The sequence below is a fragment of the Mobula hypostoma genome, chromosome 7 (assembly GCF_963921235.1).
Source record: "Mobula hypostoma chromosome 7, sMobHyp1.1, whole genome shotgun sequence".
NCBI lineage: Eukaryota > Metazoa > Chordata > Chondrichthyes > Myliobatiformes > Myliobatidae > Mobula > Mobula hypostoma.
The window spans coordinates 167,458,649-167,484,156 of NC_086103.1; the positions used below are offsets into that span (position 1 = coordinate 167,458,649).

General features: G+C 41.6%; 1 protein-coding gene and 1 non-coding gene across 2 annotated transcripts in view; both read right to left on the minus strand.

Annotated features, from left to right (window-relative positions):
- oca2 (oculocutaneous albinism II) overlaps positions 1–25,508 on the minus strand; it is a 498,511-nt gene that overhangs the window by 190,107 nt on the left and 282,896 nt on the right. Inside the window, exon 14 of the mRNA XM_063052933.1 lies at positions 10,475–10,607. Coding sequence (XP_062909003.1) covers positions 10,475–10,607 — 133 coding nt within the window. The remainder of the gene's footprint in view (positions 1–10,474; positions 10,608–25,508) is intronic.
- trnag-gcc (transfer RNA glycine (anticodon GCC)) lies at positions 23,855–23,925 on the minus strand. Its single transcript has one exon. It is a non-coding gene; the product is annotated as a tRNA-Gly (tRNA).

The window sequence follows — 25,508 nt, forward strand, 5'->3', positions numbered from 1 at the left end:
AGTCCAAATAGTAAAGATAAGTGCAGGTAGTAATTAGACGTGCTTCTCAAATAATGGCAAGTTAGATGTAATCAAAGACAAAAAGCTTTTGTAACCGAATAGCTGTTACCATACAGCAGTCCCTATGAAGATTACCACTCACAGAGAATACAGTTCTGAGAATTAATCCAATTATTTCCATTGTGCCATACTCAAGTGCACATTTCCAATTTGGAATGTTATGTTTTCTGAGGTTTTAGAATCATTGAATCCTATAGCACGAAACAATCCCTTCACTTACCTAATCCATGTGGAACTGTTATTTTGTCTTGTCTCCTCTGCCCACACCTGGGCCACAGCCCTCCATATACTTCCCATCCTTGTACTTATCAAAACTTCTCTTAAATGTTGCAGTCAAACTCTCATCCACTGCTTCTGCTTGCAGCTTGTTCCACACTTGCACTAGCCTCTGAGTGAAGAAGTTCCCCTCAAGTTCCTCTTAAATATTTTACCTTTCGCCTTTAACCTATGAACTCATGTCCAATCTTAATGGACAAAACCTGCTTGAATTTACCCTATCTATACCCCTCATAATTTTGGTTGCCTCTCCCCTCATTCTCCTATTGTCCAGGGGAAAAGTCCTAACCTATTCAACCTTTCCCTATAACCCAAGCCTTCAGGACCTAGCAACATCCTTGTAGCTTTAAGACTCAAGATTCAAAATTGTTTAATGTCATTTCCAGTAAACAACTTTAAAAAGATAACAAAATAATCTTTCAGTTAGCACTACTGAAGCTGAGCAACAGCGTACTGGTGGTAAATAAGGCAAGAAATATGACTAAATATTTTATTAATAACACATTTTCTGTGGTAAATTGTGGTAAATTATCATTGCAAACAATGAAGAGGTGAGAGAGGATGAGGCTGACTCAAGGGTTGAGACGGACGGACACGATGCAAAGTCAGGGCATGACATGTTCGAGGAGACATGGTCAGAGCGAGGTCGAGATGAGATGAAGTTGGAGATGGAGTCGGAGAGGAATCAGTGCAGAGGAGTTTTGGGGCCCGTTCACCTGAACTGGGAGCAAGGTTGGATCTAATCGCTGAGTCTATTTGGAATGGTTGGAAACAGCCTCAAGTTGGATGCTGGGCTACAGGCCCTGAGCATATCACTGCAGTGGGGCCACGGTCCTAGGGCAGGGGACAACCCGCTGTTTGGACAAGGAAACGGATGGACTGAAAAGGCAAGGTATCTGGACTGGAGGCAAGGGTTGGGCCAATTCCGCTAGCTCTTCCAGGACACTTAGTCCTCGTTCCGTGGTGCTGAGGCTCTGAGGCTGCTCTGGCTGCTCCACACCCCATGTCTGGAGGCTTCACAGTGATTTGTCGGGCTGTGTGATGAACTGAGACTGAGGCTATGGGCCTGCCCCAGCTGCTCCAGGCTCCGGGTCTATGGATTCAATTTGGTTCAGAATGTTGTTGCTTGCTTTTACTGTTTGCATGATTTGCTTTTTTTCCCTCTCACTCTGTGCATTTGGTGTTGGCCTTTTTTTAAAATTGGGTTCTTTCGGGTTTCTTGCTTTGTGGCTGCCTGTAAGCAGTCAAATCTCAAGGTTGTTAATTTATACGTACTTTGATCATCAATGTACTTTGAACAATTGTTCCTTGCTCCAATGCAGCACAAAAAAATAATAAGATAAAAAAACAGAATAATATTATATTATAAACTCAATAGATATAAATACATAAGTTAGGTTATATACATAGACACAGCTAGACACAAGAGTGTCTGTACATAAGATGACTGACAGGAAATTACCAAGTAGTGTGCTGGGGGAGTGGAAGAGTGGGTTAGTGGGTGGAGGTGTTGATCAGCTTTACTGCTTGAGGAAAGTAACTCCTTTTGAGTCTGGTGGCCCTGGTGTGGAGGCTATGTAGCCTCCTCCCTGATGGAAGTGGGACAAGCAGTCCATGAGCAGGGTAGGTAGTATGTTACTGGCCCTTTTGCAGGATATATATATATCCTTGATGGTGGGTAGGCTGGTGCTGGTGATGCATTGGCCAGTCTTGACTAACCATTCTAGAGCCTTCCTGTCCACCGCAGTGCAATTTCCATACCAACCAGTGAAGCAACCTGTTAGGATGCTCTCTACTGCACATCTGTAGAATGACATGAGTAAAAATGTGCAAAGTCCAGCTCTCATCAACCTCCTCAAAAAGCAGAGGCACTGGTGAGCTTTCCTGATTGTGCAGAATGTGTTCTGGGACCATGAGAGGTTGTGCGAGATGTGCACTCCCAGGAGTTTGAAACTGCTCGCAGTTCTTACTGCTGTGCTCTGATGTAAGGCGGGATGTGAATGGTGGGAGTTCTCTTGAAGCTGATGACCATCTCCTTTGCAAGACACACAAAATGCTGGAGGAACTCAGCAGGTCAGGCAGCATCTTTGGAAAGGAGTAAAGAGTCAACATTTCAGGCCGAGCGCTTTCATCAGGACTGCTTGGATTTCCAGCATCTGCAGATTTTCTCATGTTTGTGAACCATCTCCTTTGTCTTGTTGGCATTGAGGAAGAGGTTAGTTGCCTGACACCAAGCACCGATCTCTTCCACGTCATCTTTGTAGGTCGTCTCACATTGTTGGTGATGAGCCTCACCACTGTCATGTCATTGACAATGTGATGACTCAGATGCTTGGCTGTGCACCTCTGTGCTCTTTCAATCTTAGTGAAATCTTTCCTGTAGGTAGGTGACATGAACTGCACACAATACTCCAAATTAGGCCTCACCATCACCTTATACAACTTCAACATAACTTCTTACCTCCTGTAATCAGTACTTTGATTTATGAAGGCCGATGTGACTAAAGCTCTCCTTATACCCCTACCTACCTGTGATAGTACTTTCAGGGAATTATGGATCTCTATTCCCAGATCTCTCTGTTCTATCACACTACTCGGTACCTTACCATCCACTGTGCAAATCCTACTGTGGTTGGTCCTCCCAAAGTGCAACACTTCACATTTGTCTGCATTAAATTCCATCAGCCATTTTACAGCCCATGGACTTTTAATTCATTTTCCAACACTAGACAAGATGAATTCTGTTCTTTAATGCATGGCAAAGAGAAAATGCAGAAGGCAAATAATTGTAAATCATTTCTCGGTGAGCTAGTTCTGAATACATACAAACATAATTAAATTGTGTAAAAGAAAGAATTTAACTAATTTAGGACATATTTTATCCATTATAAATGTGATACTTAAGTATTGAAATGGCATCTGCTAGATGTTTCTAGAATATTTGCAAGAAATCCCCTTTGGTGCTTTATAAACTTTGTAGCTAGCTTGACATCTTGCTGTATTAAGAAGAAATCTCCTGTCGACATACAAACATAAATCAGAGTCACCTGCGGTAATGTCTTTACATCAGTGGTAACAGTCTTACAACACTTGTCAAATCCTCTCACAAACCAGACTAACTCTTTTAAGTTTCCTCATAACCTTCCAAAGGAAACAATTTCAGCCTTTCCTGTTGTTCCTTATAAGTACTGTATCTCAGCCCTTCGAACTTCTGAGCAAATCTCTGCATGCTGTCCAATGCCTTGAAAGGGCAACAGAGAGGTGTACATCATTATTTTTCCATCTTTACAAAGTTAAGACTGATCAAAAGCATCTCTAATCTTGCATTGATGTCAAATAAAATCGTGATTATTTTGAATTTTAATAGAATAGACTTAAAGTGATTTTGATTTAATTCTGTGAAAATTCCAACATAATTTTCAGAAAATACTGTTTTCACAATGCATGTGTAAAATTTGTTTTAAACATGGCAATCAGTGTTTTCAAACAGTACAAAACTGTTCACCCTTTCGGTTTAAGTTCTGTGAGGCAATTAATGCTTCCAAAAGAAAGGATTACTCTGTTTTGTATGGATTGGAATTGAGCTGTATTGGCGCTTGCCCTTCCCTTGGACTACATCAGTGACGTGGAGAGGGGGAATCCACTGCATGGGCAACAGCCGGTTCTTCAAATCTTCCCGCCCAGGCTCATACCCTGGAGAGAACACAGTCCACCAGAGGCGCAAACCCATGATCCCTTGGGATCGACGGTTGCTTACGATACTGGAATTGAACAAGAATTTTGCAGAAATAGATATTCCGTAATAACTTGTCTTGGATTTCTTCAGGCTTTGTTTACTATGTGACTGATCCCAAATAGAAAATAATGGAGGTTAATTCCATTCAGATAATGTTTATTTAGAGATTCAGTATGGTAACAAGAAAATGGGTGGCCCAATGAGCCTACGCTACTCGATTACACCTATATGACCAATTAACCTACTTACTCATATGTCTTTGGAATTGGAAGGAAACCGGATCACCCAGAGGAAACCCATGTGGTCATGGGGAGAACATAAAAACTTCTTACAGGCAGCGGCAGGAATTGAACCTGGGTCACTGGCATTGTAGTGGCGTTATGCTACCTATGTGCACTGTTTCTTCAGTAACAGTGCAAACTTCTATTGCACTGAACTTTTCTGGGCAATATACACATGAAAATAGTTTTATATCAAAGCCTATGAAATTAAAATTACATTTTTCACAACAGATGTTTCTTTGGCCTTGTTCTATCTAAAAGTAATCACATTGATCTGGATGATTAAGAGATTCCAGGTGGAGCTGCTGTGAAGTACCCTTGCCAATATGTTTTATGTAATCAGTTTACACAAAATTACTTTCCCATCTTTGTGAAATGGAATGTATCAATTTTACTTGCCTTAAATAACTTTTTTCACTGGGGACGTTAAAATATCTGATCAAGTCAAATAATGGCTGGAGGGTTTCAGCAAACTGTTGGTGTTCAGACAATTCACAGAGACATGCGGTATACTCTGGACTTATACGTATCCACTCTGAGTTGGGAATTTACTGGACAACAGATGCTGCCTACTTCACTCAGAGGGTGGTGTGAGCGTGGAACGAGCTGCCTGTGGAAGTGGTGGATATGAGTTCAATTGTAACGTTTAACAAACATTCAGGTAGGTAAATGGTTGAGAGGAGTATGGAAGGGTATGGTACAGGAGCAAGTAGCTAGGACTAGTCGAAAGACCATGACCAAAAGACCAGAGTAGATAGGTTGAAAGGCCTGTTTCTGTGCTGTAGTGCTCGATGACTATATAAAAAGATACTAGCAGTCTAACCTATCTATGTCTCTCACAATCCTATAAACTCTTATCAGATAAGAGAGGAAAAGAAAGAAATGTATGGAAATGAAGCCTAGTGATCGTCCAATTCAAAGACAGCCAGTTATACTTCAGGATAATCCATCATAGTAACCAATGCTGTGACTCCTTCCTCCATTGCAACTCCACCAATAGCAGTGGCAGTGACTTCTATGTACTGCATTTATATGTCTCCACTCTGATTTGGGAAATTCTGGATGACTGATGCTGCCATATCTGTCAGTCCTCCCCACTTCTGGAGTTAATGTGGCCTCCAACAATGAAGTCCAGACTTGTAAAGATCTCCCAGCAACACACAGAGAAATCACCCCTCACATTTTACAATAGGTGAGATGATCAGAGATCACACGCATCTACTGGAGATTCTCTGCCTGCAGGATAGGAAAGGTAGTGCATTAACATTAGTTATTTTATGTAATGTGCAATGTGTGATGATTTGCATTTTAATGTGCCATATCATGCTGATTTTTACCCAGCAGTTCTGTGGAAAACAGCTGGCTTTAGTGTTCACATCTGACTCCTACATTGCACATTGCTTCGTAGATGTCAGGAACGTGCTGGAGGTCAGGTCTTGGTGTATCAGACCTCCTCGTATGCTGCTGTACTCCACACTAAGAGCAGATGTGGAGCTCAGCCATGCAGAGAAGCTGGATACATGGTGTAATGTCATTCATGGAACAGGATGCCAGACTGGATTGAAAAGGAAAATTCAGGTAAGTGGTTCTTTTTTCTTTTACTTAGTCTCAATTTACACAATTAACTCCAATGATTAAACCTCTTCAGTTATTTGCAAATGACCTGATTATCAGCTACATTTAGAAATAGTTTATAGCAATTTCACACTATCTCGGTACAACTGAAAACAATAAACCAATTCAATACAATTCTTATTTTCAATACTTGACAACAAATTAATTATTACATCAGTTATATTATTGAAATGTTTCTAAATCTCAGGGACATTTAAAACTGTTGAACTGTTGTACATGTTTAACAGGAATCAAAGGTGCAATTCTAACCTAAACTCTGTGGAGTGTTCTAGGGCAGAGCCTGAAAAATACACTCAGTGGCCACTGTATTAGTCACACTGGCTTGTTAATGCAAATATCTAATCAGCCAATCATGTGGCAGCAATTCAAAGCATAAAGCAGTGCTGACATGTCCAAGAGGTTGAGTTGTTCTTGAGACCAAATGTCAGAATGAAGAAGAAATGGGATCTAAGTGACTGTGGAGTGATCGTTGGTGTGAGACGGGGTGGTTCGAGTTTTTCAGAAACTGCTGCTGTCCTGGGATTTTCTCACACAACAGTCTCTACTGAGTTTACAGAGAATGGTGCAAAAAAAACCCCCAAAATAACATCAGCGAGCAGCAGTTTTGTGAGCAAAAGTAGCTTTGTTAATGAGAGAGGTCAGAGGAGAATGGCCAGACTGGTTCAAGCAGACAGGAAGGGGACAGGAACTCAAATAAGCATGAGTTACGACAGCGGTGTGCAGAAGGACATCTCGGAACACACATCGAACCGTGAAGTGGATGAACTAAACAGCAGCCGATCACAAATATACACTCAATGGCCACTTTATTAGGTATAGAAGGTAGCTAATAAAGTGGCCACTGAGTGTATACTTCCTGAGGCTTCTTAGTATCCTGACATCTGCTTCTACATCCGACTTGGGTGAGCATAAGTGGGAGGGTGACTGCAAGCAACAACTTGAAGGTGGTGGACCATGTCCAGGTAGTTCCTGCCTTTTGTGTTTTAACTTTTATTAAAATCCTATTGCACATTTCCATCATGTAGTTTAAAGACAACCTGCCCAGAGTCGGTGGTTAAAAAACATTTGTACCCTATCAGGATATCACTAGATTAATGCACGGTTGCAGGCCAGAATTTCTCTCAACAATTTAAAATGACTTTATCATTAATTTGCTGATCTACTGTGCAACTATGTGACGCAGAATGAACAGAAATTAAGAGTGCTGCTGGAAAGACGTTGCTACTAATTTCATCGTGGATTAGATCAGCAAAATAGGGACGTTGTTATAGAAACACAATGGAAAAAAACATGTTCGGATTAAACAATTGTCTCAGTCTTCAATACAGACATGGAACACTGAAAAGTCTTTTCTTAATTCTTTTAGCACAATTGCAAGCTGTAAGGAAACTTTTAGTTTTTTTTAATAGTCTGAATACATCCATGGTCTGCTGCTGACCGTGAGCCTGGGACGTTTTCTCTCATTTACGGCTGTTATTAAAATGTGGCACCATGTTCCCAATTAAATCCCTTGGCAACTGAGATTTACGCTATTACAATCTGTGATGTAAGGGTGAAGTGAGAATAGACTTCAGCTGGTCTCATTAGTCTAAAGTTCAGGAGTCATCAGTCGAATGAAATGCAATTTGCAGGAGTCAAAATTCATCGCCCTGTATTTCAGTACGAAGCTATAAATAGGGCACATAATTCTGATTTTCTTTTCACATCCGCATCTGGTGCGTGTGATGATATAAACCCTTTTAATCTTTTTAACTGCACTTTCAAATCACAAAATAGAATGGGAAAATCTACTTATTTATTTCCTACTTTCAATTGCTTCAATATATCAACCAGTTCAATGAGCTCAATGTCTGAAGATGCCTGTTTCTATTCATTTAGTCCCAAGACATATTCCCCTTCACACTCTCTTTACATAGCCATGTATTTTAAGTACTTTCTACACAGAAATTTTTTCAAATTCTTAGCTTCTTTCTCTGAAAGTTTCCTTCTGACAAATGGCTCAAATGCTTCTCAGTAACATACGCTCAGTGTCCATCTTGTTAGGTACCTCCTGTATCTAATAAAGGGACCACTGAGCGATTGTATATGGTCTTCTGTTGCTGTAACACATCGAGATTCAAAGTGCTGTGCATTCAGAGATGCTCTTCCACACAGCACTGTTGTAGTACATGGTTCACTGAGTTACTGACACCTTCCTGTCTGCTTGAACCAGTCTGGCTGTTCTCCTCGAACTCACTCATTAGCAAGGCATTTTTGCCCAGAGAACTGCCACTCACTGGATTTTTTGGGTTTTTTTTCAAATTTATAGAGAATGTTGCGCATGAAAATCCCAGGAGATCAACAGTTTCTGAGGTACTCAAACCACCTCATCTGGCACCAACAAAGCCAAAGTCTTAAATTAATCACATTTCTTCCCCATTCTGATCATTGGTCTGAACAACAACAACTTCTTGACTGTGTCTGCATTCTTTAATACACTGAGTTTCTGCCACATAATTGGCTGATTAGATAATTGCAACAACAGGCAGGTGTACAGGTTTACCTCAAAAAATAGCCACTGAGTGTATACTTTGCTCCTTCGTTTGTATGTGGAATATTGTATGGTGTGGGCAATCATTGTCTTTTCTTGACCATGATCCTACTTGGCAATTTTTCTACAGAAGTGGTTTGCCATTGTCTTCTTCTGGAGAGTGTCTTTACTCTTCAGAGATTGTCTTCCTGTCATCAGCGGCCGCATAACTGGGACTTGTGATATGCACCAGTTGCTCATACGACCATCGACCACCTGACCCTATGGTTTCACATGACCCTGATCTGGGGCTAAACAGGTGCTACACCTTGCCCAAGGGTGACCTGCAGGCTAGCAGAGGGAAGGAGCACCTTACACCTCCTTTGGTAGAGACATATCTTCAAGCTGCCACCCAGATCCTTCGTCATCTGTGCCATGATTTTCTATCTGAGTGCAGAATCATGGTGAAAGGTCGAACTATGACAAGAAGGAGCTCTGCTTCACATTTTTTATTTATTATTACTTTACAATGATGAAGAAAATGTCCAATAATACCTAATGCCCAGGATACCCCCAGTAAATATTAAAATCCAGCAATGTCATGAGTGCCATGAGTGCCATGGCCAGATCTAAAGCTACTCTTAAGAGATCAATTGACCAAAGCCTTTGAATTGGAATTAATAGCATGAAGAGGATGAAGAACAATTACAAGATACTTGCAGTCTCAAATTATGGTTAAGGTAACAGCACTTATATTCCTTGGGGTAATCTGTTGGAAACACTGCCTTCAGACTAGTATTAACTGCATTTTAACTTTACATCCTGTTGAAATTGGACAGGCCACAGTTAAAAGCAAGATAATGAAACTAGTCCTCCGATTCCACTGCCTTCCCACCACATCTCAATATAGTTATGAGAAAGGCTCCCACAGGCTTTACCATTGCAACCCAGTCCAGAATCCTAGCCAAGTTCAAGATCAGTTTATTGTCATCCAACCAAACTCATGGATACCGCCAAATGAAACAATGTTCCTCTGGACCAAGGTGCATAACACGGTGCATATAACTCACACACATAGCAAATAAAGTAATATTACCACAAATAAATTAACGTATAATAAGGTGCATATACAATACAAGTGAAAAAGCAAACAGTAATGTATGAGATCATGAAAAGGCAACATAACTTCAATGGACATGTGATTAGGAAAGAGGAGTTAGAGTGCACGGTAATTATGGGAAAGATTGAAGGGAAGAAAGCAAGCGGAAGGCAAAGACAAATGATGATGGAGACAGCAGCCAGAGAACTGGAAATGAATACCAATGAATTGATCCACTTGACCCGAAGCAGGAGTGTGTGGGCCATGGCAGTCAAAGCAAACTGGGCACGGCACCTGATGAAGATGATGATAATGCTACTGGCGCTTCATACTTGATGAGACACGGGTGGTGGCAGGGAGTTCAGTAGTCTTACTGCCTTGGGAAAGAAGCTGTTCCCCATCCTAACAATTCTTGCCCCAAAGCTACGGTACCTACTGCCTGATTGTAGGGGATCAAAGAGATTGTTCGATGGAGTCAGAGGCTGGAGCAGAGGATAACTGGCAGCTTGACTGTCAGGTCATAGGATACCCAGGCAAATAATTTCTTCCATACTTCCATCTATGTCAGAAGAACTTGGTCCTCCTTTACCCAAGGTAACCCCACCCTACCTCTGCTTGCTATTGATCCTGGCCACAGCCTATTGCTGCTTAAATTCTTGGTCCTGCCCTCAGCCAGATAGTGGACCCAATTAGACACAGAACAGTAGAGCCCAAGGTCAAGATTGTTGTCAAATAGCCTGCTGACAGCAATTATTTGAGTTCATGAACCTCAAAACCCTGAATGGCAGCTGGCAGGTAACACTCTGCCCCTTAACCCTATTGTGAGCAAGTAGCCTCATGAAGGAAATATTGGATAAAAATGGAATAAACGTACTCACCCATAATCTCACTTGGTTCTTTGTTGTAGAGCTTTTTGTTCCAATAAAGAAGTCTCAAGAATGGAAAGGACACCAAAAGCACCAAGATAATTCCAACAAACATGTGTCCTGTGAACGACGCAAAGTGCAGACCCTGTGGTGAGGTGCAAATAAAAAAGGAACAATATGGCAAAAGTCAAGAGATGCCAGAAATCTTCAAGTTGGCAATTTTCTCAGAACAATAATAATTTCTCACTTTTACATGGAACATATAGTGTGGAAAAAAATGGTCAAAAACCTCAAGGTGCAATCAGAAAATTAATCTCACCAAACCTGGATTGGTCACCTCATGATAGGAAGGATGTGGAAGCTTGAGAAAAGGTGCAGAGGAGATTTACCAGGATGCTGCCTGCACTAGAGATCGTGTGTTAATGAGGTAAGGTTGAGCAAGCTGGGGCTTTTTCTAGGGTGAGAGATGGCTTGATGGAGTTATAAGATGATAAGGGGCATTGATAGAGTGGACAGCCAGCACCTTCTTCCCAAGAAGGAAATACTTAACACAAGATAGCATAATTTTAAGGTGACTGGAGGAAAGTATAGGGGGGATGTCAGAGGTAGGATTTTTACACAGAGAATGGTGGGTACATAGATCAGGGGTGGTGATAGAGGCAGATCCATTAGAGACATTTAAGAGAATATTAGCTAAGCAAATGGATGAAAGAAGAATGGAGGGCTGTGTGGGAGGTAAGAGTTAGATTGGTCTTGGAGTAGGTTAAAAGGTTGGCACAACATTGCGAGCCAAGAGGCCTGTACTGTGCTGTATTATTCTATGTTCTATGTCCAAATCGAAGGAGGAGATATTGGTCATAGCTAAAGAACATAAAACATGGATAATATAAAAATAGAGTCACTGGTATACATCACATTGAGTTCACTGTAAGATCATCCACAATAGCCCAGTCCATCACAGGCAAAACCCACCCACCAGTGAGCACATTTACAACAAGCACTGCCACAAGAACAGTGCATCATTATCAAGGATCCTCAGCATTCAGGCCATGCTACTACCATCAGGCAGGAGGTACAGCAGCCTTAGGTCCCACAGCTCCAGGTTCAGGAACTCATATTACCCTGCAACCATCAGATTCCTGAACCAGTGTGGATAACTTCACTCACCTCATCTCTGATCAGATTCCACAACCTACAGAATCACTTTCAAGGACTCTACAACTCATGTTCTTAGTATTATTTATTTATTTTTATTTGTGCAATTCATCATCTTTCACACATTGGTCATTTAATAGCCTTTGCTTATTTATAAATACAAGAGATTCTGCAGATGCTGGAAATCCAGAGAAACACACACACACAAAATTCTGGATGAACTCACCAGGTCAGGCAGTATCCATGGATATGAATAAACAGTCAACATTTTGAGCAAGACCCTCCAACAAACTGGAATGGAAGAGGGAAGATGCCAGAATGCCTTCCCACTTCCTTTTGAGTCCTGACTGAAGAAGGGTCTTGGTCCAAAAGGCAACTGTTTATCCATTTCCATAGATGCTGCCTCAACTATTGAGTTCCTCCAGTGTTTTGTGTTTGGTTTATATATAGGTTTTTCATCAATTCTTCCGTATTTCTTTATTTTCCTGTAAATGCATGCAAGAAATTTAACTCAAGATAGTATATGGTGACATATACGAGGAATTCTGCAGATGCTGGAAATTCAAGCAACACACATCAAAGTTGCTGGTGAATGCAGCAGGCCAGGCAGCATCTCTAGGAAAAGATACAGTCGACGTTTCAGGCCGAGACCCTTCTTCAGGACTAACTGAAGGAAGAGCTAGTAAGAGATTTGAAAGTGGGAGGGGCAGGGGGAGATCCAAAATGATAGGAGAAGACAGGAGGGGGAGGGATGGAGCCAAGAGCTGGACAAGTGATTGGCAAAAGGTATATGAGAGGATCATGGGACAGGAGGCCCAGGGAGAAGGAAAAGGGGGAGGGGGGAAAAACCCAGAGGATGGGCAAGGGGTATAGTCAGAGGGACAGAGGGAGAAAAAGACTTTCCCCCTTGTACCCCATCCGTTATTTACTTATATACCCCACCTACCCCTCGTACCCATCCGTTATTTATTTATATACACATATTCTTTCTCTCTCTCTCCTTTTTCTCCCTCTGTCCCTCTCATTATACCCCTTGCCCATCCTCTGGGATTTTTCCCCCCTCCCCCTTTTCCTTCTCCCTGATCCTCCTGTCCCATGATCCTCTCATATCCCCTTTGCCAATCACCTGTCCAGCTCTTGGCTCCATCCCTCCCCCTCCTGTCTTCTCCTATCATTTTGGATCTCCCCCTCCCCCTCCCACTTTCAAATCTCTTACTAGCTCTTCCTTCAGCTAGTCCTGACGAAGGGTCTCGGCCTGAAACGTCGACTGTACCTCTTCCAATAGATGCTGCCTGGCCTGCTGCGTTCACCAACAACTCTGATATGGTGACATATACATACTTTGATTTTAAATGTACTTTGACTTTGATCTGCCTCAGCTTTAGTTTTTCCAACTTATCGCAAAATCCCTTGACTCCTTAGCTGTGAAAGTCAACCTAAGTAATGAACAGCTGAACATCAACAAGCTATAAATAGAAGAGATTTTAAATCCTCCCACAATCTGACGATCACAATTTGGAACTCACTGTTTCTAAGAGTGTGTTAAATATTCAGGATGTTTGGATAAGAACTCCACCTCAGCAGTGAGTTCTGACAAAGGGCCACAGACCCAAAATGTTGACTACTTCTCCTTCCACACATACTGACTGAGTGAATAAGCTTTTCCAGCAATTTTTCTCCTTTTTGTTTCAGATTTCCAGCATCTGCAGGTTTTTGACTTTCCTTCATTGTCTCAGCATTGCCCACCCATAACATTATGCTCATTTGTCTGAAGTGGGGCTTATGCAGGAGAAAAAAAGTCTTAATTGCAATCACCCAAGTAACAGTTAACAGTTGTGAAGCAAAGAGATCACCCCTCATTCCCTGCTCCTATTTCTTGTGTTTTTATGTTTCTTATGTTCTTATGGAAATGCCAATGCCTTTGAATGGAAAATCCTAAAAAAGGTAATGGATTTTGCCTAGTATATCACGGGTAAGGACCTTCCAACCATTAAGCACATCTACATGCAACATCGAAGTAAAGCAGCATCCATCATCAGAAATCCTCATCACTTAGGCCATGCTCTCTTCTCGCTGCTGCCATCAGGCAGAAGGTACAAGCATCTCAGCACTCAGACCGCCAGGTTCAAGAACAGTTGCTAAGCTATCAGGCTCTTGAGTAAAAGGGGATAACTACTCTCACTTGCCCTATCATTGAAATGTTCCTACAACCAATGATCTCAGTTTAATAACTCTTTATCTCATCATCATTATTTATTGCTATTAATTTATATTTGCACTTGCACAGTTTGTTGTCTTCTGCACTCCAGTTGATCTTTCATTGATCCTGTTACAGTTACTATTCTATAAATGTGCTGAGTGTGCTCGCAGAAAAAATGAATCTCAGGGTTGTATGTGGTGAGGTATCTGTACATAGATAACAGAATTTACTTTGAGCTTTGAACTTTGATACTTTTTCCATACCAACATGTAACTTGGCTTCCTAACTGTTTCTTGGGGCCTTTATGAACCTGCTTTGAGATTCTTGCATGAATTCCAAGTCTACTTGAATGCTCACCTGCTAAATATTCTGCTGTTCCCTTCTGCTTGGCAAAATAGACAATTTCACACTTCATGTTTCACCTGCCCAACCAAGCCAAGCCTATGGATATCTTCTTTCTTTTATCATCTCATGTTGTTATGACAATCATTTCTTGCGGATGTTATTATTGCAAGATTAGTATGACAATCTATTATTGTCTGCATGAACCTTCACTGTGTTCTTTTACTAGCATATGATTCAAAAGGCATGAAAACAGGTTCTTCAGTCCACTGTAGACACAAGAGACTGTGATGCTGAAACTTGGGTGCGTAGCCGTTAGAGCGATGCTATTACAGCTCAAGGCATCAGAGCTCGGAGTTGAATTTCGATGGCATCTGTAAGGAGTTTGTACGTTCTCCTCATGAACATGTGGGTTTCCTCCAGGTGCTCCGGTTTCCTCCCACATTCCAAAGACATACCGGTTAGTAGGTTAATTGCTCCTTGTAAATTGTCCTGTGATTAGGCTAGGGTTAAATAGGAAGCTGAGCAGCGCTGCTCATTGGCCCAGAAGGGTCTGTTCCATGCTGTATCTTTACATAAATAGATAAATAGATAGACAGATAAATAGATAAATAAATTGGCTGGATGAACTCAGCGCATTGAGCAGGGAGAACTCAGTGCAAAATAACAATGTTTTGGGTTGAGGCACGACTGTAGCACGACTGCAGTCTTGCTGCTCCACTCTCAAGCTTTTGACCCGAAACGTTTCTTCCCACAGTTGCGGTTCGACCAGCTGAATCCTTCCAACAGACTATTTGTTCCTTCAGCCCACTATCAAGCGTCCACTTACACCGACCCACATTTATTCCCTCCACAGTCCCACCAATTCCACTCAGATTCTGCCACTCACCTACATTTTAAACACCACCATCGGTGGCTCAATTAACCTACCATCCCACATCATAGGAATGTGGGAGGAAGTAAGAGCATCCATAGCAATCATAGTCAGGCTTATTATCACTGACAAATGCAGTGAAATTTGTTGTTTTGTGGCAGCAGTACATTGCAATACATAAACATTATTACAAGTTAAAATAAGTAATATATTGTAAGTGGTGCAAACAGAGAGCAGACTAGCAAGATGGTACCCATTGGCTCATGACCATTCAGAAATCTGATAGTGGAGGGAAGGAGATGTTCTTAAAACATTGAACGTGCATCTTCAGGCTCCTGTACATCCTCCCTGAAGGTACTAATGAGATGAGAGCATATCCTGGATGGTGGGGGGGTCCTTAATAATGAATGTTGCTTTTCTGAGGCATTGTCTTTTGAAGATGTCCTCGATGCTGGGGAGGCTAATATCCATGATAGAGCATGGCTGAGTTTACAACATTCTGCGGCTTTTTCTGATTCCGTGCAGTGGCACCTCCATACCGGACGGTGTTGCAATCAATCAGAATGATCTCCACAGTACATCTGTAGCAATTCACTGAGGTCTTTAGTGATATACGAATTCTCCTCATACTCCTAATGAAATATAGCCATTGGCTATATTAGTCTTTGTGATTACATCAATATGTTGAACCCTGGATGTATCTTTAGAGATGTTGACACCCATGAACTTGGAACTCTTCACCCATTGACACCTCAATGAAGACTGGTGTATGTTCCCTCGACTTCCTCTTCCTGAAGTCCACAATGAATTCTTTGATTGTACTGAGGCTGAGTGAAAGGTTGGTGTTGCGACAGCACGCTACCAGATGATCTACAGTATCTCACTCCTGTACACCTCCTTGTCACCATCTGATATCCTACCAACAACAGTTGTATCATCAACAAATTTATAGATAGCATTTGAACTGTGCCTAGCCACACAAGAGAAGAGCGACAGCTTAAGCACGTATCCTTGAGGTGTGCATCTGTTAATTGTCAGTGAGGAGGAGATGTTATTTCTAATCTGAACTGCCTGCAGCCTCCCACCAAGGAAGGCAAGCATTCATTTGCAGAGGGGGGGTTGGAGTACAGATACCCAGGTTTTCAAGTTTTTCCAAAGGGAAATTGTGCAAACTCCACGCAGACAGCATTAAAACTTGTTTTCCAACCCTATATACACTTGTGCAGATGTTAAATTATGGGCAACTATTCAGCTGTAGGTGGTTATCACAGTTTTGGACCTTTAGAGTTGTCATTCGGTCTTAGAGCAAGGGATACGGGCCCTTCAGCCCCACATGTCAATGCTAAGCATATTGTCCTCCCACTTAGCCCAAATTTCCAGCATTCAGCCCATATCCCTCGGAGCCCTGCTCCTCCATGTACCCATCCAAGTGCTTCTTAAATGAAATCCCTGCACCTGCCTCATCTGCTTCCTCAGGCAACTCGTTCAATACGATCACCATCCTCTGAGAAATAAGTTACCCCCACTCAGTCCCTTTTAAATCATTCCCCTCTTGCCCCAAATTATGCTGCTTAATTTCGGAATGCTTTTCCCTGTCCTCCCCTGAGAGCTTCACTTTTATTTGCTGTCATTAGTGGCAGCTTTGTTTTTATTCCTCTTCTTGCCTGGCATAAAACCAAAACTAGTTCCAAACTGTGGGAACGATAATGGTTAAATTTAGAGGTATAGGTTACTGATGGAGAAATGAAAATTCAAACTTCCCTATAACACCTGGGAAATTTAAATTCAAATGATTAAAAATAAATTCTAAACTTCTTTACCCAAGTTAATTTAATTCACTGCCCAATGGGGGTATGATTGTGGTTCTGTTACAAGAAGTACAATTCAGAATAATGAGTCAAGGGCAGTACCTCACAATGCAGCACAGTAGCTGAGAATATTACATAAACCTAGATAAGAGAGCATTACAGTGCCTATGAAAGTAACAGATTGTTGTTAAAAGAAGTTCCCTGGTTCAATTAAGTGGGCCAGGGATTGATGTCGATGCCCAGTCTGGGTTATCTGTGACTTCAGACCCACTCTTAACTGGCTTCCAAATCCTTAAGTTCATGAGCAATTAGGGATGGAAGGTGAATGCTGGCAATGTTTAGCAGTGTAGAACTGCTGCCTTACAGCTCTTGTTCAAAGCACAAACTGCTGGAAAAACTCAGCAGGTCAGGCAGCATCTGCGGAAGGAAATGAATACTCAACATCCAGTTTCCAATGTCTCTTGTGCCTTCGTATTTCTAGTGCCGTGGGTTCACTGCTGGCATCTAGAGCTGTCTGAATTAGAGAGCATGTGCTGAACAAACTCGAGTTGTTTTTTCTGGAGCAACAGACCGAGGGGAGATCTGATAGTAGTTGAGAAAAATTATGAGAGACACAGAGTATACAGCCAATAGATTTTTCCCAAGGTTGATATTTCTAATTTCAGAGGGAGATGTGTGGGGCAAATTTTTTTCCCCTCTTTACACAGACTGTAGAAGGTGTCTGAAGTGCACTGTCTGGGGTGGTAGTGGAGGCAAATTCAATGGAGGGGTTCAAGATGCTCTTAGATAGAATAAATGCAAGCAGGCCTTTTACACTGCGGTTGGGTGAGACTAGAACTAGAGGTCATACGTAAAGGGTGAATGGTGAAACACTTAAAGGAACTGAGGGGTGGTCCCAAGTGTGGAACGAGCTGCCAGCAGAAGTGCTGAATGGCAGTACAATTTTCAAATTTCTCTTTCAATATTTTTATTAGTTTCTACATATAAGAATACAGAGTACAAGAAGATATATATTATAAATCAAAAAAAAGATAAAATAATACCAAATACATTATATTAGAATCACACTTGCAATCACATTACCCTATATTCATGTAAAATTAAATCATAACATTGAAATGTAATAATTTTATTATACAGAAAAAAAGTCTAAACCCATTACCAAGATCAAAGCTGATTGGTAAAGAAAGAAAAAAGGAAAAAAAATCCTTATCATAAAGTGAAATATGTTATTAGCCACCATCTGTACTTTAACAGCAAGACAAAGGTTTTGAAAATAGTTCAAAAATGGTCCCCACAATGTTTGAAAGTTTTGGCCAGATTCAGAAATTGAACAACGGATCTTCTTTAAAATTAAGCATAACATAACATCACGTAACCATTGAGCGTGAGTAGGCAGAACGACATCCTTCCATTTAAGTAAGATCGCCCTCCTAGCTAAAAGGGAAGTAAGCGCCAAAATGTGCAAATCAGATATCTCCAAAATAATATCTTTTCCTCCAACAATACCGAATAGGGCAGTCAAAGGGTTAGGCTTAAAATTTACCTTAAAAAGTACCGAGAAAGTTTGGAATACTTCCTTCCAATATCTTTCAAGAGTCGGACATGTCCAAAACATGTGAATTAATGAAGCTTCTCCATTGTTACATCTATCACAAAAGGGAGATTTATCCGAATAAAAATGAGATAGCTTATCCTTAGTCATATGAGCCCACAATTTTCAAATTTAAAAGAATTTTGGATAAGTACATGAATGGGCGGGGTACAGAGGACTGTGGTCCAGGTGAAGGTCAATGGGACAAGGCAGAATAAGAGCTCAGCAAGGACAAGATGAGCTAAAGAAATATAGCATGCATCTGTAGACCTTCACCAATTTACATACATGCACCACTGAAAGCATCCTATCTGGAAGCATCACAGCTAGGTCTGGCAACTGTTCTAACTAAGGCCACAAGAAATTGCACAGATCGAGGGCACAACTCAGTCCATTGTGAAAACTAGCCTTTCCTGCCTGTCTATAATTCTCACCACCTTGAAAAAATAACCAGCATAATTAAGCATTCCTCCCACCCCAGACAAATACTTCTCCTCCCCCTCCCACTGTGTCATTCATCAACATTATGCACCATGTTGTATGACTGCAGCTTGACTTTTTAATCTTTTCCACTACCCCGTGCAGTTTAAAAAAGAGCACCAATTTGTAATATGTTGATGAGAAAACTGATAATAATGGGAGTGACGCAGGACTGTGTAACTTTGAGATTTACAGTATGACAACTAACAAGGGTCAAACAATTTGGCTTACACCAGAAGTGAATGGTAAATTAATTAACATGGAATTGGTCACTGGCTTGGCTGTTTCAATCATTCAGTCTACAAAATGAGTTTGAATGCCATTTCAAAGATACTGAACTGAAGCCTGCAGATATCCAATAAGTACTTGTACTGGAGAAAAGATAATTCCTTTGAAATACAACAACCAACAAGCCACATTGGGTTTGTACGAGGTAAAAACAGGAGGGGTCATAATTGGCTGAGGCAACTACAACCTGATTGGAGATCCGTCCACCATCTGTAATAAAAAGAGTCAACTGAAAATGAATTAAGAAGGGTACTGGAAGATACCAGAGAAGTATTCTAGGATGGCATTGGAAAACTCAAACATACCAAGGGTAAAATAATGTTAAATGAAAATGACACACCCAAGATTTGTAAAGCCCATCTGGTTTCTTATACCATCCCTGATAAAGTAGCCAGGGAGCTAGATCGCATGGAGGCTGACGTAATTCTTTCCAAGGCTGAGTGGAGCCCAAGGGAAAAGCCAGTTGTTTGCAGCTGTCAAAAAGAATGGCTCTGTCAGGATCCATGGAGATTTTAAGGTCATCAACCCACTACTGAAAATAGACCAATATCCTCTTGTCCAGAATAGTGAACATAGCTGAGGCTGACCTCAAAAGGAATATGCAAGACACCAGCTGAGACAAATTAAGGGCTCTTCAAACAAGTAGCCCTGGCATGGGATCAAAAGTGGGTACTTGGCAGAACTAGACCACTCTCCTATGCATTGCAGATTGAGTCTGATGTCCCCTGGAGACAACGTATTGATCAGTTGAGGAGAGCAGAGTCAATTGTTAGAGAAGAAAAGTGTCTGAAGTTGTCAGAACCACTTCCTACAGTTCCAGATTCAGCTCCTACGACCACCGCGGATGAGGACCCAGAACCTGAGATCGTTTCACAGCCTCACTTGCCAAGGAGAGTGACCCTCCTTGAGAGGAAAGATATTACGCCACAGGAGTAAGAAATCCTGCACACCAATTAAATCTTTAGGCCTGAACAGGGCAATTTAAAATTTATTATGCTGTGGGTGTCTGTATAGAAGTTGTATTTTATATATACTGGAGATAAAGCCCCCCCATGGCTTTCACAACCCACCTTGGATGACCATTGATGATCACCCTCTCACTACAGTTGATCAGTTCACTTATCTGGGTGGTGTCATCTCCAATGAAACAATGAAAGTGTAAGGTACATTGCCAATCAACTCACCAGAGCCAGCAGTGCCTTTGGGAGCCTCCAAAAACATGTGTGGAAGAACGACCAGCTATGTCTGTCCACAAAAATCCAGGTGTACAGGGCTGATGTCATCACAATATTGCTCAGCTTCCAAGCATTGAAACCACCTTGCTGCTCAAGCAGCTCTGCTGGTCAGGCCACGTGTTTGACATGGACAGCTCAGGTTACCGACAGTAGTACTCTGTGGAGAACTCTCTCAGAGCACGCAAGAGAGATTGTGGTGCCCTGCGCAAGAGGTACAAAGACGAACTTAAGCAGCAGCTCTCTCTGGCAAATATTGAGGTCAACAAGTAGCTGCAGCAGGCTTGTGATAGAGACTGCTGGAGAATGCTGATCCACGGAGCAGTCAAGGATTTTGAGGAATCCAGAAGATCGACTGCTGAAGAGAAGAGGAAACACAGAAAGGATCCCAGCTGTTCCCGCGTCCCTACGGCTCCAGAGTCTGCAGATCCAGAATTGGCCTTTTTTAATTCTGTTATTGCTTTTTCCATGTACAACCTCAAAGTATTTATGTTGTTAGATTACCTGTGCAGATGGCTTGTAACTTTAAGCACTTTTCTGTCTCTCAATACATGTGACATTAGTTAATCAATACCAAATAGATCAAATTCAAATTTAATTGTCATTTAACCATACACATGAATACAGCCAAACAAAACAGCATTCCTCTGTGGCCACAGTGCAAAACACAGTACCAAATGTTACACACAGCATACAGCACCTGAGTCATACAGTCATAGAAAAGGACAGAACTGAAACATCTAGTCCATGCCTAAGCATTTAAACTGCCTAGTCCCATTGACCTGCACCGGTACCATAGCCCTCCATACCCTTACCTTCCATGAACCTATCCAAACTTCTTTTAAATGCTGAAATCAAGCTTGTATGCACCACTTGCTCTGGCAGTTCATTACATGCACTCACCACCCTCTGTGTAAAGAAGTTTCCCCTCATGTTCCCCTTAAACTTTTCACCCTTAACCCATGACCTTTGGTTGTAGTCCCAACCAACCTCACTGGAAAATGCCTGCTTGCTTTTACCCTATCTACACCTCTCATAATACGTTCCAAGGAATAAAGTCCTAACCTATTCAATCTTTCTTTATAGCTCAGGTTCTCCAGTCCCAGCAATATCCTTGTATATTTTCTTTGTACTCTCTCAAAATAATTTACATCTTTCCTGTTGGTAGGTGACAAAAACTGCACACAATACTCCAAATTAGGCCTTGCCAATGTCTTATACAACTTCAACACAATATCCCATCGCCTGTAACTCAATACGTTGATTTGTGAAGGATAATATGTCAAAAGCTTTCTTTATGACCCGACCTACCTGTGATTCCAGTTTCAATAAATTATGGACCTGTATTTTCAGATCCCTTTGTTCAACAACACTCCTCAGTGCCCTACCGTTCACTGTGTAATATCTACCCTAGTTTGTTACAGAATTGTAACAATTCACACTTCTCTGCATTAAATTCATTTTTAGTCCATTTTTCCAGCTGGTCTAGATCCTGCTGCAGGCTCTGATAGTTTTGCTTGCTGTTCACCACACCGCCAAACTTGGTGTCATCCGCAAGTTTGCTTCTCCAGTTAACCACTTTATCATCCAGGTCGTTGATATTGATGACAAATAACAATGGACCCAGCACCGATCTCTGTGGCACTCCCCCAGTGACAGTCCTCCAGTCAGAGAGGCAACTGTCTACTACTACTCTCTGGTTTCTCCCACAGTCGATATCTAATCCAAGCGACTGAAACTTCTTGACCAAACCCCCATGCAAGCTGTGTACATACATCTATTGATGCTTCTGGACACATCTCCAGTGATGTTCCTGGAATCATCGGGTGTTTCGGGTCTTTCAACATCATACAACCTCCTCCAGGTGACCCAGCCAGGGCTGATCAGACCCCAGCTTGTGTCCAGATGGCTAGCTGAGTCAAATGTTTTGCTAAAATCCATGTAGACAACATTTACTACCTTGTCTCCATCAACTTTCCCGGTAACTTCCTCAAATAACTCTATAAGACTGGTTAGGCACGCACAAAGCTATATCTATCCAAATACCCATAAATCCGGTTCATTAAAATACTTTCCAATAACTTTCCTACAACTGATGTCAGGCTCACTGACCTATAATTTCCTGATTTATTCTTAGAGCCTTTCTTAAACAGCAGAACAACATTTGCTATCCTCCAATCCTCCAGTGCCTCACCTATCACTAAGGATGATTTAAATATCTCTGCTGGGGCCCCTGCAATTTCTGAGCTAGGGGTCCAAGGGAGCACATTGTGGGTCTTGGGGAATTATAACCCTAATTTGCTTCAAGACAGCAAAAACACCTCTTCCTCTGTAATCTATATAGTTCCGTGAAATCAATGCTGCTTTGCCACACTTCTATAGACTCTGTGTCCATCCCCTGAGTAAATACAGATGCAAAAAAAATCCAGTTAAGATCTCCCCCATCTGTTTTGGCTCCTCGCATGGATTACCATTCTGGTCTTCCAGAGAACCAGGTTTGTCCCTTACAATCCTTTTGTTCTTGATATATCTGTAGACTCCTTCACCTTGACTGCTAGGGAATACTCATGCCTTCTTTTAGCTCTCCTGAGTTCTTCCTTAGTGTTCTCTTGCATTTCTTATACTCCATAAGTACATCATTTGTTCCTACTTGCCGAGACCTGCCACTCACTGTTTTTTCCTTAGCCAGCACCTCAATATCTCTTGAAAACTAAGGTTCCCTGCACGTGTTATCTTTACCGTTTATTCTGACAGGCATATACAGGATTTATACTCAGAAATTTTAATTTTTGAACCCCTCTCACTTACCAAGTACACTTTTGCCAGAAAACAGCCTCTCCCAATCCACATTTGCCAAATCCTTTCTGAAACCATCAAAATTGGCCTTATTCCAATTCAGAATTTCAATCCGCAGAGCAGACCTATCTTTTTCCATATTTGCTTTGAAACTAATGTCATTGTGACCTCTAGATACAAAGTGTTCCTCTACACACACTTCAGTCACCTGTCCTGTCCCAGTTAATATGTGGAAAGTTAAAATTACCTACTATAACAACCTTGTGTGTCTTGCAGCAGTCTGCAACCTCTCTACAAATTTGTTCCTCGAAATCCAGTGAGCTGTTAGGTGGTCTGTTAATGTGGTCATCCTTTCTTATTCCTCAGTTCCACTGATAATGCGAGAACTAAATTCTCCAGCTTGTGACATTTTCCCTGACTATTAACTTCCCTGACGCCCCTCCTCCTTTAACCCCTCCCACTCTGCCACAACTGAAACGGTGGAATCCCAGAATATTGAGCCGCCAGTACTGCTCCTCCTGTAACCAAGTCTCACTGATGGCTACAATATCATAGTTCCATGTGTGTAATCCATCTGAGCTCATTTGCTTTTCCTATGATATTTCTTGCAATAAAATCCATTATGCATTGGCCAGGAATCGAACCCGGGCCTCCCACGTGGCAGGCGAGAATTCTACCACTGAACCACCAATGCAACACAGCTGTCACATATGTCTACAATAGCATTAAAGGGGGCAGTCACCAAAACAAAAAGTCCAAGTCCCTGGATGGGATGGCTTGTAAATTGATGGTGCATAGGATGTTGTCTTGCAACCTCACAGCTGTCCTCATCTCCATAAAATAATTTACCTGTGAGCATTTAATTCCATTAAGTAGCTTTTGATGGTTATGTACTCAGAAATGTAAGTATTTAAAGAATCCTTTCAAAAGCAAAATCTATCATTGCTTGAAGATGCAACAGCACTAATGATGTTATTTAGTACAGGGGGTCGGGTCTTCAGACGATGCTGACTTTACCCTTTTCTGATATCCCTTGATCATCTGCAGAAATCGGGCTGCCTGTTTAAGTTATACAATGACACTGTTGACCTCACTTTAGCTGCCTTTTAAAATTTATTGCACTTGCGGTGAGAAGCGCTGTCCAGCTGGAGTGGAGCCGATTGGATAATTCTCCTGTCAATCAATCCTGATAACTACAAACTATTAGTGTCTGGGATTAATTTTAGTTAAAAATCCATTTCATTTTTGAGGAGAAATCACTCCAATGTTACTGGAAAAAAATGCAGTTTTTTCTGTTTACTTCACTTTCAACGGGCTGCTTTCAAGTGGAAAGCTGCGTACAAGAGTGAATAGATTTAAAATGGTCCTGTGGGGGCAACTTTTTCACACAATGGGTGGAGGGTATATTGAACAAAGTGCCAGCAGAAGTGGGAATATTTCCAACACTTAAAGCATTTGGATAGATACATGGATAAGAATAGTTTAAGATCATAAAGACTATAAGATATGGGAGCAGAATTAGGCCATTTGGCCCATTGAGTCTGCTCTGCCATTCCATTCATGGCTGATTTATTATCCCTCTTAACCCCGTTCTCCTGTCTTCTTCCTATAACCCCTGACGCACTTATTATTCAAGAACCTATCAACCTCTGCTTTAAATATACCCAATCACTTGGCCTCCACAGCCATCCATGGCAATGAATGCCACAGATTTACCACCCTCTGGCTAAAGAAATTCCACCTCATCTCAGTTCTAAAGGAAAGTTCTTCTGTTCTGAGGCTGTGCCCTCTGATCATATACTTTCCCAATATAGTTTTCATTCTTCTAAACTCCAGAGAGTGCAGACCTGGAGCCATCAAATGCTCCTCATATGGAGAGGGCTGGGGGTGAAATACAGGCCAAATGGGACCAGAAGGGATTAGCTCAGACAGGCACCTTGGTCAGCATAGATGAGTTGGGCTCAAAAGTCTGATTTTGTGCCGTTTAACTCCATAGTTCTGTGATCCTATAGGGCTTTGGCATGACACCTTAATCAAGAAATGGCATCTCTCTTCGTGCAGTTGAGATTTCTCATCAGGAACTGTTTATTCCTTTCATAAATTCTGCCTGACTTACTAAATTCCTCCATTATTTTGTATAGGCAGCTGCTGGGACAGCAATGTTCCCCTGAGGACATGTGATTATTGAAGCATCTCACTGAGCAGAGGTGTTACATTCAAACCAGGTGCTTCCTTGTGAGGGAGGTGAGGAAAATTACAAAGGCAAATAAATCATTC